The 16,035-nt window shown below is 39.0% G+C and overlaps 1 protein-coding gene across 1 annotated transcript in view; it reads right to left on the reverse strand.

Annotated features, from left to right (window-relative positions):
- Positions 1–16,035, reverse strand: part of LOC124163594 (coiled-coil and C2 domain-containing protein 2A) — a 150,386-nt gene that overhangs the window by 22,293 nt on the left and 112,058 nt on the right. The window contains exons 13-23 of the mRNA XM_046540606.1: positions 15,306–15,661; positions 14,478–14,744; positions 12,559–12,831; positions 11,896–12,070; positions 8,756–9,007; positions 7,383–7,663; positions 5,812–6,026; positions 5,085–5,313; positions 3,864–4,125; positions 1,899–2,105; positions 538–730 (exon numbers count right to left, since the gene is read on the reverse strand). Coding sequence (XP_046396562.1) covers positions 538–730; positions 1,899–2,105; positions 3,864–4,125; positions 5,085–5,313; positions 5,812–6,026; positions 7,383–7,663; positions 8,756–9,007; positions 11,896–12,070; positions 12,559–12,831; positions 14,478–14,744; positions 15,306–15,661 — 2,710 coding nt within the window. The remainder of the gene's footprint in view (positions 1–537; positions 731–1,898; positions 2,106–3,863; positions 4,126–5,084; positions 5,314–5,811; positions 6,027–7,382; positions 7,664–8,755; positions 9,008–11,895; positions 12,071–12,558; positions 12,832–14,477; positions 14,745–15,305; positions 15,662–16,035) is intronic.

The following is a 16,035-nucleotide window of genomic DNA, read 5'->3' on the forward strand; positions in this document are numbered from 1 at the left end:
TATGGAGACACCCTCATTTCAGTATGTCACGCGCAAGAAAATAAGTCCGCACGAAGACTCGGCACCCCAACAACTTCAGTTAGTTCTTTTTAAATCTTTACAATTGTATTAATTGAGGCAAGATATCAAATGAGCTTGATTGTATAAATACAACCAATCTCGTTCGATATTACGCTCTGAACACATTCTACATCGTAGAAGCAAGCAAAACAAAAGTAATGTACAATATAATAAATGAACAATAAATAACATAGCATAAAATGCAATTAGCATAAGTTAGCCCTGTTCTACTTATTAGGCATACAGATGCTCCAGATTTTAATATGCTCTATTAACGTTATACAAGAGGAAATAATCACTAATTCTTTCAGTCCTCACAAATGTATCAAGTACGCACTTCAAAATAATGCCAGCAGAAGGGGAAAGATAGGCTTAAAAATCCCAAAATTTTTGGGCAGTACTTCTCCTAAGTGAATCTCCCTAAAAGATGACACAAACAAGCCTTTCTTCAAAAGGAAGTTCAGAATTTCCACTCACTCAAAGGAAGTCCAGGAGGTGGGGCGAGAGGCCGTAAGAAACGAGTGGCACACACTGTCTTCCCCACAAGATCTGGAACCAATGCCTTTGGTGGGCAGCAGCCACGGTTTAACGTGCGAAACACTTCCATCTCCCATGCTCGCAAATGACTCTCAACATGAGGTAATTCAATGCTCTCAAGAACATGCTCATCCTGTGAAAAAAGTAAGTAAGTTATTATAATTAAAGAAGAAAATATTTAAAAGACTGATGGAGGCATATTTTTCTCAGTATATTTTTTTGTTTCAATTACAGTTGAAGGAATGTATGCACGCAATAAACATTTATCCCTCGAATGACAGATAGACCTGGGCAGAAATGTATTCATACATGAATTTTCTTATATCTTATCTGTACGAAAGATTTATTTGGAAAAGAAATGTTCATTTCATATCCACTAAAAATCACAATTTTGACATTCATATCCCCTCATCATATTATCCCACGAGCCAAATGGCCCATGATTATAAATTAATTAATAGGGTAGTTTCCTTCATCAAAGAAAACAAAATGCATTGATTGCGATTCCTTACCCACCATTAGTGTATTCGTAATATACAAATTATTTGGTTTTAGAAATCCTAGTTTAGACGAATGGCAATGGTCAATTTTAACCGCATTTGAAAAAGGCCAGATTGGCACCCATGCGATTCCACTCCACGTGACGTCACAGGGACCTAGTTTATATACGAGTAGATAGGAGTTTTATATTGTCTGAGATTACTAATGCATGCATGAGGCACAGAGCTCAGGGAAACATCTCTTAATAATCACCTATTAAAATTGGCTATGGTCGGAAAGTTTCCTTCGTTTGATAGGGGAATAATAACCCTTATTTAAGCCAAGCGCTACCTGCTAGCAGGGTACTCCGCTACCTCCTAGCATACTGCGTCGTATCAGCACTCAAAGCCTCACCCCAAGGTCACCTCACTTTGCAACAGCGGGAACCAGAAATACGTCACTCGGGCTTTTCCCATCGTTCCTACTTAGCCGTCGTGTTTTCGCGCACTTGAAAATTTTTAATTTTCGTTTAATCCTGAAAAATAGATATTGTCATTTAAAAATCTAAGAGCGTGAAATGCGTACTCCAGGAGTAATAATCTTTCGATTTAGGCAATAAAAAAATAAAAGGAAACCACCCTATTGAAATTGAATTTTATCATCAACACATTCACACACACCCCCCCTGGTTACGCCACTGCCCCTGGTGATAAGGGTCACGTTTGAACTCAGAAGGTTAGAAACAATAGTCTATCTAACCCAGCTGGAAACCTGAGAATCCTTAAAACAGAATATGCTCAAAAAATTAGGTACACACATACCTCAAAATCCATGTGAATAGCTGGCAAGGGAGGTTGAACGGTTATGAAGAGTGTGAGGTATATTACACCCGGCTGCAACCCTGGCACAGGGCTACTTACTGGCAGCATACGGGCTGATCCAGAGTATTGCCCACTTCCAAAGGCCATTTCTTCTCTGGAATAACCTAGAAGCACTGGTGGAGAGGACATTCTGAAAGTGCCTTCCATCTGAAAATAAAATAAGAGTGGAGTAAATTTGATTTTGTTTACTGTACCTAATCTCATTTTATTTACAGAGATATGCACAGCGATAAGTAATGTATTTAACCCTTTCGAGATGGTGGAGTTCTCTCCTTAGCATGACTGCTGTACTGAGCCCAAAGAGACGTTTCTTGATCCAAGAGACGAAAGCCTCCCGGGTCAAGAAACGTCCAGACACATATTTTCGTCATTGGTAGCGAAAGTGTTAAATGAATATACATAGTCAAGGGGCCAAAAAGTAGATTTAAATTGGCTTAAAAATTTATTTCCAGAATTAAATCCTCCATATGTACATAATATTCAATGCTTATAAGCATGCTATAGCATATATAATGTTATAGCAAGAGAAGTTTCTGTGCATCAAAGATCAGCTATATAAGCACACAAACAAGCCACTAAGGAGGATACTCTGCAAGATGTTGGAATGTTAATGTTCTTATTCATACAACAAAGATGAAGAAATTTCTCTCCTAATATTTGGTATAACTTGGTAGAGGAAAAGGGTGAAAATTTGGTGCAGATCCAGCGAGGCATGGGCATTGTATTAAAATATTCAAATATATTAGGACAAATGAATGTATCGGGAATGCAACATTGAGTTTTGACAATTGGTGATCTATGATTGTCTGTTAAACACTGGATATATTGTTTGATAAAATCCAAATATCAGGCACAATAAAAATATCACAGTAAAAGAATGTGATGTACTATCCCATAAATAATAGCCTCCTCATAAAATATCACAATGCACCATCTGGCATATACCCTACATATTTTAAATTACTTTATCTGATAAAGCACGCTTGATAGGAAAATGGTTTTTCCTATCAAGCGTGTAAAATTGGGTGAAAAAAAGGATGATATTTTATTGAAAGGTAATTTTTATCACCTATAATGTATCAAAATACATGATTTTATGGTGATATTTTAATTTCTCCTAAAGCGATGATAAATATTATTCCAAGCTCAGTTACCATAATTGACATTAATGATACTAAAAATTATCTATTCTAATCTCAAATTTTCAATATCCCCCAGACCTAGATGTGGAGTATGTCCACATTATCTCCCCTTCCCTTCAGGTCTCCTCCCCAATCTCCTTCATCTAGAAGGTTATGTTTGAGCCACTCAAGATTATGTCACGCAAGAACCAGGAGGGCTGAACCACTGCCTTATCAGAGTTTTAATTAACAGTTAAACTAATATACTTCACTTCTCTTAGATCAATTTTTTCTCACATGGTATTATCTCCATCACTTCAAACAATGAACTGAACCAAGGGCACTTTGCTTATGTGTGAACTACATCATTTGACAAGTTCAGCAACTGATATGTCCTTCAATGCAAAGGCAATGACTGGATACAGAAAAAAAAACTCTGTCTGATTAGAAACAAAGGTTAACCGAGGTACTTTTAATAGAAAACTAAAAAATATATTTTAGGGAGTTTTTACTTGGTAACACTGAACTTGTTTGGCAAGTTCAGCCACTTATATGCAAATGAAATACTGCTTGAACCTGCTATCAACAGAGAACCCATTAAAATGCAAAACATAAATTTGCTCCCTCATTGTAAGCCAAGTCTACCATTCTTTGTATGAGCAAAAAACTCCACGAGAGGCAAAAATCATGTCTCCTACTACCTATGTAGGTTATTTTACCGACTGAGGCAAAAAATTGGTTGTGAATCCCACAAAGAGCCTCAGAGAAAAGGAAGATTAATTACCCTGTGATTGAAGCGTAGAGTGGATAACGGAATGAGAAGTGATGCAAGGAAGTGCTTCTGAGTGGTCTGATGGATCTCTCCTGCTTCCCTGGCTCTGTTGTCCACTAAAAGGTCAACCACAGCTTCATCTTTCAACAGAATTGAAAGCTGCAAGTCCTCAATTGAATTAACGTCTCCATTGGCAGTCCACCACGCTGGGGAGTCCAATTCATTCTCTGTTGAGTCATAGGCACTTGTGAGGAATGAAGCATGCTTCTTGGTCCTGGAAAATGGTATGATTTATCAGATGTCAATAGCCTGACATTGCATTTGACTGTTTATATTAGAGGTGACTGATTGCAAAAGGAGTTAAAATAGGGGATCGGGTTGGTGTGGTGGCTAGAGTGTTGGCTTCCCACCCGGTGGACTTCGGTTCAAATCCCGGCAGTGGCAGAGAATTTTCAGACTGCCTGATCCCTGCTTGAATGTTGTGTGGAGGACATTTCAAGCACAACACTCTGTCTATCAGATGGGATGTTAAGCCGTGGTCCCCTTGGCACCTTTCGTTAAGAGCAGGCTAATGCCAACGCCGGGTTTCTCTTCACCCTTCCTTACCTACCCCTTCCCTCATGGCACAAATGACCTCAGCTGTCGGCCAGGAGTTAAAATTAAATTTTCATCAAATTATCAATTACATATATAAGCATTTTCCCTAGAAAGAGAATATAAGACAATTACCAAAAATATTTTAATATCAACAATGAGATTTTCTATAAGCCAAAGAGCATATTAATCAGCGGCATAGCCAGGGGAAGGTCGGGGGATCCAGACCCCCCGGACCTCCCCCTTATATAAAAACACACTCATAAAATATAAAAACACACTAACTTTGCTTCATAAAAGGAAACAAAATATTGAAAAATCATGAATTTACGAAAGATTTCTTTGACAAATGAGGTTTATTTGATTATGAAAGTGTTAAAATTAGTTTAAAATCCTCTACTTAGTACCCTGCTTTTCAAAAATTTTCGCCCTGATTTTGGACCCCCCCGAACGAAGTTCCTGGATACCCAACTCATATTAACCAACAAATATGCCATTCTGTAAATATTGAAATTCAATGGCACATTCAGTTTAAATCCCACACCGTTTCAGTTTGAAAAATAGATAGTTAGTGAATGACTATTTTCCTCAAGTTTCTCAGCATTTTTATTCATATTGAAGGTGTTATTTTGAAATTACTTTTCCAGCATTGACGTTTCAAGGTTCAAGGTGAGCTGAAGTTCCTCATTCCAAGTAGGATTCACTCCAAGTGCAGTGGTTGTCCTCGCTCTAGACGTCCCCAGGGCAACCTCAACAAATGGCCGAACAAGAACCTCGGCTAGACCATGCTCACTCAGAATCTGGCTTTGCTGAGGCTCCCAATACCACGGTCGAGTGGAAGATGAAGGTGAATTCCAAGGTCCCGAATCTTTCATGGAATAAAAGGAGAAAAAAATTGCTCCAGTTCAAGAAAACATTTCTCATAAGATGCAATTAGAGGTGGACCCTTGACTAATGAGTAAATGCATGAGAAAAATATTTAGGAGATTTTTTTCTTAATCCTATTGCCAGCTGTTGGGAGTCTTAGCATGTACTTTTGGCCAATATCTAAGACTTCCATTGGCATCTCAATACTTAAATAAAACCTTCACTTTGAATTTAACTCCCCTCCCTTCAAACTTACCTGCTTCCCCGAGCAAGCAAGAAAATGATTCCTTTCCCTTATGATATGCTGAGCACCAAGTTCACAAAGTTATTCCCAGAAATTATTGGTAGTGATTACTTAAAATTTAATTTAAAAAGTAATAGCATTCACACCCAATACATGCTTTTTTCATATGGAAAATGGATACCCCAAAATCAAAATACATAAAATTGACCTTCAAAGATGGGAGTAGGTAAAATCAATAAGTACACTATCACATACCCATGACTGGATCAATGTCACGCCGCACTGGAACACCGAATGCTCGTACCACATTCACTTTAACTTTCACCTCCCTGGATGATGGTCCTGGGGGATTGGGACCACCACTGCCTCCAGTTACACCAGGAGACATGGATGAGCCAAGCCAAGAACGACGAAATGGCTTCAGAGGACGTTTAGGCTTCATTCTCTCCAGCAGTGTCATTCCAAGACTCCTACAGATGTTGAAGTGTGTGTAGTTAATACAATGAATGGATCAATTCGCTCTAAACTCTGAGAACATGAAAAACCAGTGTTCTTTGATACATTCATCCATATTAAAACTCCATTCTAATGGAAAAGATAAGTATATAAGCTGTTAATAATTAACTAAGAAAAGTCCATTATGTATTAACACATTATGCACAGATGGCAAGAATTCTTGCTCTATTTTTCCAGATGATTGACGAAGATTCTCGTAATTTAAGAATGTCAACTTAAACAATTCTAAAGCACAAAGCAGGTATTTGCTAGTGTGTTTTCTATTACTATTTGTTGCTTATTATGAATGGACGTATCATAATGTTTGTTTACGTAAAATTAAATTTTAAATACATATGTATAAGCTTTTTAACCATGTTGAAACCAGAGGCAGTTCACTCTATTTTGGACATATTTTTAATCTCAACATCTCTTCTCAGGTACCTCATTCCTCTACATTTAAACACCCTGGTACGAAATCAGTATCATTGATCATCAGCAATGTAACTTGAATTTTTTGTTAAGGCTATTGAAGAGAAAAGACAATAAAGACCAAAGCAAAGAGAAAACAAGTCATCATTTTAGATATAGCATATGAAAAATGGAGGAGCTCAACTCATTTGGATATTGAGGCATGGAGGAAGATTAATTTGAATGAACAGAACACACTACAATTATCTCTCTTTCAAGGTTTTAATTAGATGGCTTACAAAAGAAAATTATATTTTGGTATGTATACCTACTGCAGGGTAGGTGAATTTTTAGATTGCCAGATCAATATGAGAGAACACTTGCATCTACATGTTCACAAAACATGCAATATAATCTGAGCCATTACATGTAAAAAGTCAATATTTGTGCTTAAAAATCTGGACATGTTTGAAATTAACTCCAGTTTTCATAATTATGAAACCAGAAATAGGCAAAGCCTTCACTATAATACAGAGAGGAAAAATAGAACTAAATTAGGTACAAGAGAAATGGGACTCCGAGCATACAATAAACTCCCGCACCATTTAAAAAATCAATGTGAGTCATTGGTATCTTTTAAAAGGAATTTGAAGGCATTCTTGCTTGAAAAGAATTATTATTCTGTTACGGAATACCTGACGGACTCCACAATCTAGTGCTTCATTTTCATGTTCTGAAAATATATTATATGTGAAAATACATACTTGTACATAACATTTCAAATATGTATATGTTTCCAATAAATTGTATGAATCTCCTTCTCCCCCTTTTTTTTGACGTGTCTTCTATCTTCTTGTAGATCCTTGGACAAATAAATTATTATTATTATTATTATTATTGAGCTACCTACAAAAACTCACCCCATGGTTGGCACTTGCTCCTCAATCACTAAGTCAGATAGCCTTTTCTGCTGTTTCCTCGCTAAATGTGATTGCTGGAGCAGTCGGAAACGAGCCTCTTGAAGAAATTTCCGACCCCATTCTCGCCTGCTTTCGTGAGGATCACAGCCTCCTGATTCGCTCACAAACCTCTCTCCGCTTCTCGGAATTCTGAGCGAGAGGGCATCAATGCCAGAAGAGTTCAAATCCTCCCTCACTGAAAAGTTGTGCGTCAGCTGAGACTGGACCCGATTTTCATATCCCTGATTCAAATGCAAGACAAAATCTGTTGAATGTTTATTTAATTAATAAACAGATAAATTTTAGATTAGATTTTTTAGATTTTTAGATTTTTTTTTTATTATTCAGATAATTTTTTTGGAGGTTTACACAATGGTGGAATACATTTGGGATTTTGGGAGGATATATTTGGAACTTTGATTGTACCTCCCAAGGTTTTAAGGGCAGTTTGCAAATTGTGCGAAAAATCCACAGAGAAAAAAATCATTCGCCTTGACCGGGATTCGAACCCGGATCCCTCGATTTCCGGCCGAGTGCTTTAGCCAGTTAAGCTACCGAGGCGTCATTCTTCCCTGTGGAAATTTGTGGACTATACCGGACAAGGTGGTATGGACTGCCGAGCATATTATGCGACGAGCAGTCCAAATCGTGCGCATGGCGCCACAGCCGGAGAGTAAAGTCCGAACTTTGAACACATGGAGGTGTTCTCTCTTGACGAATTTAAGTATACCGGGACTAGCCACGGTGATAACTTTAAGGGAGTCACCCGCAATGCACAAATTGTGCGAAAAATCCACAGAGAAAAAATCATTCGCCTTGACCGGGATTCGAACCCGGATCCCTTGATTTCCGGCCGAGTGCTTTAGCCAGTTAAGCTACCGAGGCGTCATTCTTCCCTGTGGAAATTTTGGCAGTTTGCAACCCTAATCCTACCCCCTCCATGTTATGTCTTGAAAAGTACAATCTTTATTCCCTTGAAAAGTAAAATCTTCATCTTTATTCTAGTAAGCCATGCCCTAGAGTATTCCTCAAGTACACAGCTGAGTAAGAAAGCTACTCTCAATAGCTACATTCCCAAAAATGGTATACAAAGGCTATTTTGTTTTAGTCCACAGTCAATTATATTGTATTAGAAGAACAAATTTTGAAATTTTCACCACAATGACATGCATGCACTTCTCAGTACAACTTCCTCACTCAAGATTTGAAACTGCAGACCAGAAACAGCTTTCAAGCATAGATGGTGTAGCTCACCATCAATTTCTTAATTATGAATTAAATCATGTGATAAGTGAATGACTACACAATGAATTACATTCTAGGGTTTTACTTACCTTAAAAACATCTTGAGGTATTTCCCTCTCATTCAGAGGCACGCAGCGTAAGCTACGAAACTCAGGTACACCTTTGTCTCTCAAGTGAAGAATTCGAAGTCGACGATTGACCATCCACCATTCATCACTTTCTTTCTTCAGACTTTCTTTTGTTTCCCACCTTCTCCATGGATCGGCATCAAATTTAAATTCGTCCATCAGTGGATCCAGGCGGAAGTGTTCTTTTCTGTCCAACCGACTAAGGGTCCAATCCTGAAATGGAATGAGCTATATTTAGTGAAAATTTCTACCTATAAGAGGGCAAAAAATAGCAAAAGTTCACATGCGTATGAAAATTATCAATCAATGAGGATTAACTCATAAAAAGTAGCAGATAAGAAGTGACCCTTCTCAGCAGGAGTGAATGATGTCATCAACTTCTCCATAAAAGAACTCAGGAAGTAGTCGAGATTGAAAAACTTAAAAATACGGGTCTCATTATTTTTCACCCTCTATCATAATCAGTGATAAAAATAACTGGTAGACTAACCTATTGTAGTGTATGTGAGTGATACAGCTTCAATGGAAAGTGTACTTCAAGATTCAGTGGCGCAGCGAGGGGGGGGGTTTTGGGGGATATAAACCCCCCCCCCCCAGAGCTCAGAAAAATTTTAAAGTTAATCCAATTTACATAATTGGATTGATATTACATTAGAATAGTGTAAGTATTAATAAAATTTCCCTCAGAAAGTCGTAAAACTCACCATTTTGAACCATTTATTTTAAAATTTTGCAATTTATTGATCTCACACCTACCGCTTATCCTGGTGGGTTTTCCATGCCCCCACACGCCCCGGTATTAGTTGCACCTAAACCCTCCCCAGCCTTAATTCCTAGCTGCGCCCCTGTCAAGATTGGCAACCGAGTGTTGACAAATCTTTCACTTGGTACACATACAGTCTGATTCGAAAGGCTAAGTAAAGGAATATTTATTTCAGAATAATAAAGGACTATAGATACATTGAGAAAATATGCTTTCCAAGTTTTCACTTAAATATAACTTTATACATCCTCTCTTTAAAAAGGAGTAAATAATAAACATTTTCCATGATCCAGGGACTTAACACCAATACATATTGATATTGCCAACTTAATTTTAGCATTTCGATACCTCCTCTGCAAAAACGCTCAACAATCGCCCACTGAATCAAATCTGCTCATCTAGTAGCCCAACATTACGAATCCGCTCAACTGGCAGTGCCCGGAGCAAAAACGCTCATGTCCTATTCTCCAACCTTGGAGGTGAGCGTTTATGCTACAGACACTGCCAGCTGAGCGGATTCGTATTGTTGGACTACTAGATGAGTGGATTTGAATCGGTGGGCAATTGTTGAGCGTTTTTCCAGTGGAGGTATCGATTTGGCTACAACAAAAAGGATCCTAGGTTCAACCCCAAGTGAAGTCTCTAAGCACCCTCAACAAAAGACCCTACAGAGTAAGATGGCATGCATATGTGTGCTGATCCTCCCACACAAAATGAGTGAAAGTTTTCATACCTATGCTTTACTAGTGTAGTGATACAGAAATGGAATATTTCAATTTCCAAAAATATGCATAAATGTGTTGTTTTGTGTCATCACAGAAGAGCCTGCTTTGTCCAACTGTGCCTCGTGATTTTTACCTTTCACTTCCGAGAATGCCAAAACCTTCCTCTTGCCATTCCTCTTTGTTGAAAACATCCTTGTTTCACCTTCCCTATATAATGGCATGGTGGAGATACTATTGGCACTCTCACTTACTTGACTCAGTTACTCAGTCACCAGTACACTTGCTAGGGGTCAGTCACAGTGTAGCTGTTAGTTGGAGTCAAAGCGCAGACCTTATGGCACATGCTACCAAAGCACCTCGCTATCCACCTGTGTCATCACCAGCATCTCCTCTCCTTCCCGAGACTTTGGTAATACAGTTGAGGACCTCAAATCCGGAATCCAAAAACCAGAAATCCGGAACGTTTAAAAATTCCTCTGCGTAGTGTTTTGACTTGCCACCTCATGGCACCACTCTCTGAGCCTTGTTCTGGGATGAGTAGGAAGTTAACATACGCTATGGACATATGCTAACAACCTAGGCAGGGACATGTAGGGATCCCAAATATCGAACATAAGAGCCTGAATGCAATTATTAATTAATTAATTAACTACATATAGAAGCATTTGCACAGATTTACTGTCCAACTAAGGAAGGTATCGATAGATATCACAACGTAAAATGGGGCTGTATAAAATTCTACAAGTTTTGAATTAAAAAAAAAACAAAAAAAGCCAGGCAGGAAAAATCTAGGCAGGGACACGCAGCGATCTCAAATATCGAGCATAGGAGCCTGAATGCATTTATAAATTAATTAATTAACAAAATATGGAAGCACTAGCACAGAAGAGCGGAAATCCAGAAAAACCATAAATCCAGAAACTATTTGGTCCCAAGCTTTCCGGATTTGAGGTCCTCAGTGGCGCCGACTCCATGGGGCTTGAGGGGGCCCGAGCCCCCTCAAAATTCGTTATGGATGCGAGGAAAAAATGTGTCAAGCTTGTCGATTTTCCCCGGACTGTCCAGATATCGAGATTCGAATTATCAGGGTTCTAATGTTGATCATATGACTCTTCAAAAATGCTTAAAAAACTTAAAACTCACTACTTATAAAATTTCCCGGGCCAAGATCCCCGGTTATATAATATATTTCGCCCCCCCAATATATTTCGTAAGTCGGCGTCCCTGGAGGTCCTCAACTGTATCTTAACTTTTGGCTATCCTAGACGCACAAATTCATTATTTAAAACCTTTCCTTCCAATTGATTTGCAATTGGTATTTTAAATGGGAATAAACACTGGGTAAAACTTTAAATATTTTTGTGTGATTATTCGTTTCCCGACACAAAAGGCAAGAGCCCACACTTTAAAACATGCAACCCCCGAGACTCAAGGCCCCGGGTCTGGCCCACGACAGCAGGGAATGCACTTTAAACTCGCCATCTTGACCAACCTTTTTGGGTGAAGCACTCAGTGCCTTAAATTTCTGAATGAACATAAGCATGGGTAGAACTAACCTCTTTAAGTCACGGGAATTGGCAAAAAGTCAAGGGTGATCAATAATTATATCGTACCTCAATGAGCTGGAACATTTCATCATTTGCATTTGTAGAAGCTTTTGATTTGGCATCCTCAGCCAACTGACGGAGCCTTTCCATTCCACCATTCTTTGAGCTGTTCCAGCCAGTGGCACCAGCACCTCGTTGCAGCATAACAAGCAGCTTCCTTATTGATTGCATCTCTTCCTCACTGTGATTTCAAAATTAAGAGAAGATATTTAAAAAATTGTTAACCTGGGAAAGGGCAAGCAGGGTGTTAATGACACCCCATGGTTCTTTTTTGACCCATTGCGTGAACATTGTGGTATCTACAATACTGTTAGTTCTTATATCTTCAAGTCTCATACATTTTGACGAAATACTGCCAGTATACCACAAAATTTTCATTCTGCTTTGGGATCGGTACAAGTTAAAGTGTTCTGGGGTGCCACCTACACCCCATGTGCCCTTCCACGTTCATCTTCCAAGCCATAGGACTTTTCCTAAGCTTTTCCCTTTCGTGAAAGGTAATTATTTTTTTTCTCTTTTAGCATGTCGAACATAACATTCAGCATATTTAATAAGATATTTCACGCATTGAAACCCAAAGCATTTGAGTATGTACTTGAAAATTCAAGCCTACCATGCATGATTTAAGCAAATACCAAGCTGTTGGCTGGAACCTGTTAGGAAACTTACTTTTGCCTTTCTTCTTCTGAATGACCAAGGAAATTATATCCTTTTGGTGAGAGCACCACCCCATCCTCACTCACAGCCCAGCCTAAGCGACACCAAATACCGCCGCAGAGGTGCAAGCATAGATTGGGCCGTTCCTCCTCCATGGAGTCTCGTACAGTTGGGAACGGATTGAAGTATAAACCACTCCCCACACCAGCATGAGAATAGACAGTCACTTTATCATTTCCAAACTCAAGACGCTCTGGCAAGGTGTCATCTCTCACCACCGTTTTCCTAAAAGAAAATAAAAGTAATGATGAATCTGATATTGGTTTTACCGTATACAATGAGAAAATAGGTACTTGTCTAAATTCATCATATTAATCAATTTCTTTACTGACATATAATACAATCAGCATTAAATGAGGTTACCAGGAGAACAACAATTAACCATTTTGCACCGGACGTTGGGTGGAGCAGACGGGAATTTTCAAACACAAAACACCTGAAGTCGGGTATAGCTGTCACAGATTTTTCAATGCAAATGAGTGGACGTCGGCTCTGGCCGATGTGAGGGAAGGGAAGTGACCTCTGAGGTAGCAATTGTCTGATGCTATCAGGCCCGGCCTGGGACCCGGCCTAGCGAGTCCTTAAGGGGCCAAGTCCTAATTAGGGCCATTCCCCATGCAATAAAGCCCGACTCTCCCATTCATTTTTGATCATCCTCACCGCAGGAATCCATTATGAAGTGGTTATATTGTCAATTGTTTTTTCAATGATATACCTTGTTGGATACTACAATTTTTTTATACTTTGAAATGAATTCTTCGTTTTGTTCCGTGCGTAAGCAATTTTTAAATGAAATTTTAGCGTTAAAAATTATGGACTTCTGGACTTAAAGCCTTGTTACCTTGTATTTACTAACTTTGTTGTTATTAACACTAGAAACCCGTTTAAAATTCCACTATGCTTAAAAATGTTAATAATTCTTTTAGAAGAGTAAATTACTGAAAATCAAATACACAATGTTTGGTTGAAAAAAACACTGGTAACGCAATAAGTTGACTGTGCATTTGTGCTATGATAGGGCTAGAGGGTGTAGTCCAGTGGCCGGGGTAAGGGATGTGTGCCCCATTGAGCTGTGTCCCAAATCTGAGGAACGAAAATACCAGGGTAACTCCAACCCAAAAAAGAGCTCGGTACAGAGAGGTTTAAAATATTCTCATGCTACTTATAGCATGGAAAACATTTTCCAATTGTGGGCACCAGCAGGAAACGGTTAAACACTCAGTTCCATAGCCATAGAAATTTGCTTTGGGAGAGGGAGAGAATCGCCAACTCTGTGGCTGGGGGGCTAATTTAGTGCCTGAAGTTGATAAATTAAATTCATTTCCAATCTTTGGCATTTACTTTCATGAAATCCTACATTCCTACCTCTCCTTACTAGTTAAGCTCCCGGCATACCATGTGATAATTTTAATTTGCCCAGCCTCCATACAGAAATACATTGTACACAAACAAATAAAATAATTAATAAATGTAATAATTACCCCTATATACATGAATTCAACTCTCATCTCCATCTATCGACCCAATTTTTATTCCAATACGCATACAAATAAATTAGACAACTCGGTGTATGCCACGTGATGGACCAAGATTTTGGCCCAATGTTCTATGATTCACTGATGGTCATCTATTCATAGGAATGGTATATACATAATATCTGTGAATGTTAACTTCTATTTACATCTAGGGTCATTTATATCACTTGTCTTGTTTGTGGTCATGTACCTGGCCTGATGGTAACTACATAGCAAATTCTATGATGCATGCACAACAATATAATGCTAAATGACAGACTAAGAAATTGCACATAAAATGGATGTTCATTGGCAATATCTACAATTACCCTCCCTTTTATTCAGTGATATATTTACCTTGAGGGCACTGGTAGGTGGATGAGAGCCAGAGGATACCATCCTCCTACTCCACTCCCAGCTGTGCTATGGCCTCGTAATCTCTCAAACAGTTCTATGGCCAGAGATGAAGGTGGGCCCAGTCCTCGTATGGAAAATGCATGGTCCACAATTGGTGAGAATGCCTGTGTCAAAGGAATTGGCTTGCTACGGCAAGCCTCCTCTCCATTGTAGAATATTCGTGCCTGTATTTCTGTTAACTCCACAACAAATCTCCTTTCCTTTTCCCTGCTCAGATATGGACAGATAAACAATAAAATCAATACTTTTAACAGCTAAGTTTTCAGTTAGAATAGCAGAAAATAAAGCTTTATTGGCCCTGTAAATTTTAAAGTAGATTAACGGTGTCAGCTAATTAGTAAACTAGCATTTTTAATTTGCATAAATTTAGCTATACCAGCATAAATTGAATACCGTTCACAGCATTTTTCATCAATTTAATCAAAAAATATTTAAGATAACTTATTACCAAGAGTTAGTTGCTTATAAAGGAACACTCAGTCAATCAGTCGATGATGAGAGGAGGGTATAAAAAAATCACCATAAATAGCGTACTAGCTCAAGCATGACCCCTAAAAGCAGTCGATAAGTAAATGGGACATTATAAAAATACAGAAAACATTACATCCTTAGCAAGGCAACTCAAATGCAACTCATAATGCAATAATGGGTCCATATCAAATGAAACAAAAATAGTGCCTAAAAATTTCAACTTCCTCTCTCCAGCATCACAGATTTTGAGATTCTCCAGATTTGAAGTCTCATTCCACATAAAAATCACCAACTCACTTGGGGCACGTCACTTTGGAGTCATCCTTGGCATCCTTGAGCAGCTTGAGGATCAGACGAGGCTCGCCAGGGGGCTTTCGACTTGCCTTCATCATCTCTTCCACCTCCAGCCGTATCACTCTCGAGTCGGGCTTCTCCGGAGGGAGAGGTCTCTCGACAATCCACTCATCGTCGTTTGGACCACTCCCACCCTCCCCTCCATCTCTCTCTTCCTCCTCCCCTTCCTCCTCTTCTTCCCCCTCCTCTCCCGAGGCAGAGTCCAGAGGAGGTCCCTTCTCTTCCTTTTTAACCTTCTTTCTTCCCTTCGCCTTGTCCTTCAATTGCTTCTGCCGCCTCCTCTGACGGTTCTTTTGGAACTGATCAGATTGAAATTTGATTAAATATTTACATACAGGGTGAGTATAAAGTCTTTTTATTTTTATATTTTATTTTATTCTCAAACCACCGGATACAGCTTTTATTGGCCATTTTACACCGGGGTTTTTAACAAATGTAACAAGTAAATGTATACAGACAACCATGCCCTAGACCGGGAAAACCTACCCAGGCAGGACTCGAACCTGCGACCTCTTGTTTAGCAGGCGAGAACGTTAACCCGCCGCCACTGAGGCCGGCTTGCCCTGATTATAAAAATTTATCACAGAATAACCGTTTGACATAGTAGGTAATTTAAATTTAAAAGGCTACATCAAGGACCAAGTCTTCACCACACCAGTTGCTGATGCCAAAC

This window comes from Ischnura elegans, chromosome 8, assembly GCF_921293095.1.
Source record: "Ischnura elegans chromosome 8, ioIscEleg1.1, whole genome shotgun sequence".
NCBI lineage: Eukaryota > Metazoa > Arthropoda > Insecta > Odonata > Coenagrionidae > Ischnura > Ischnura elegans.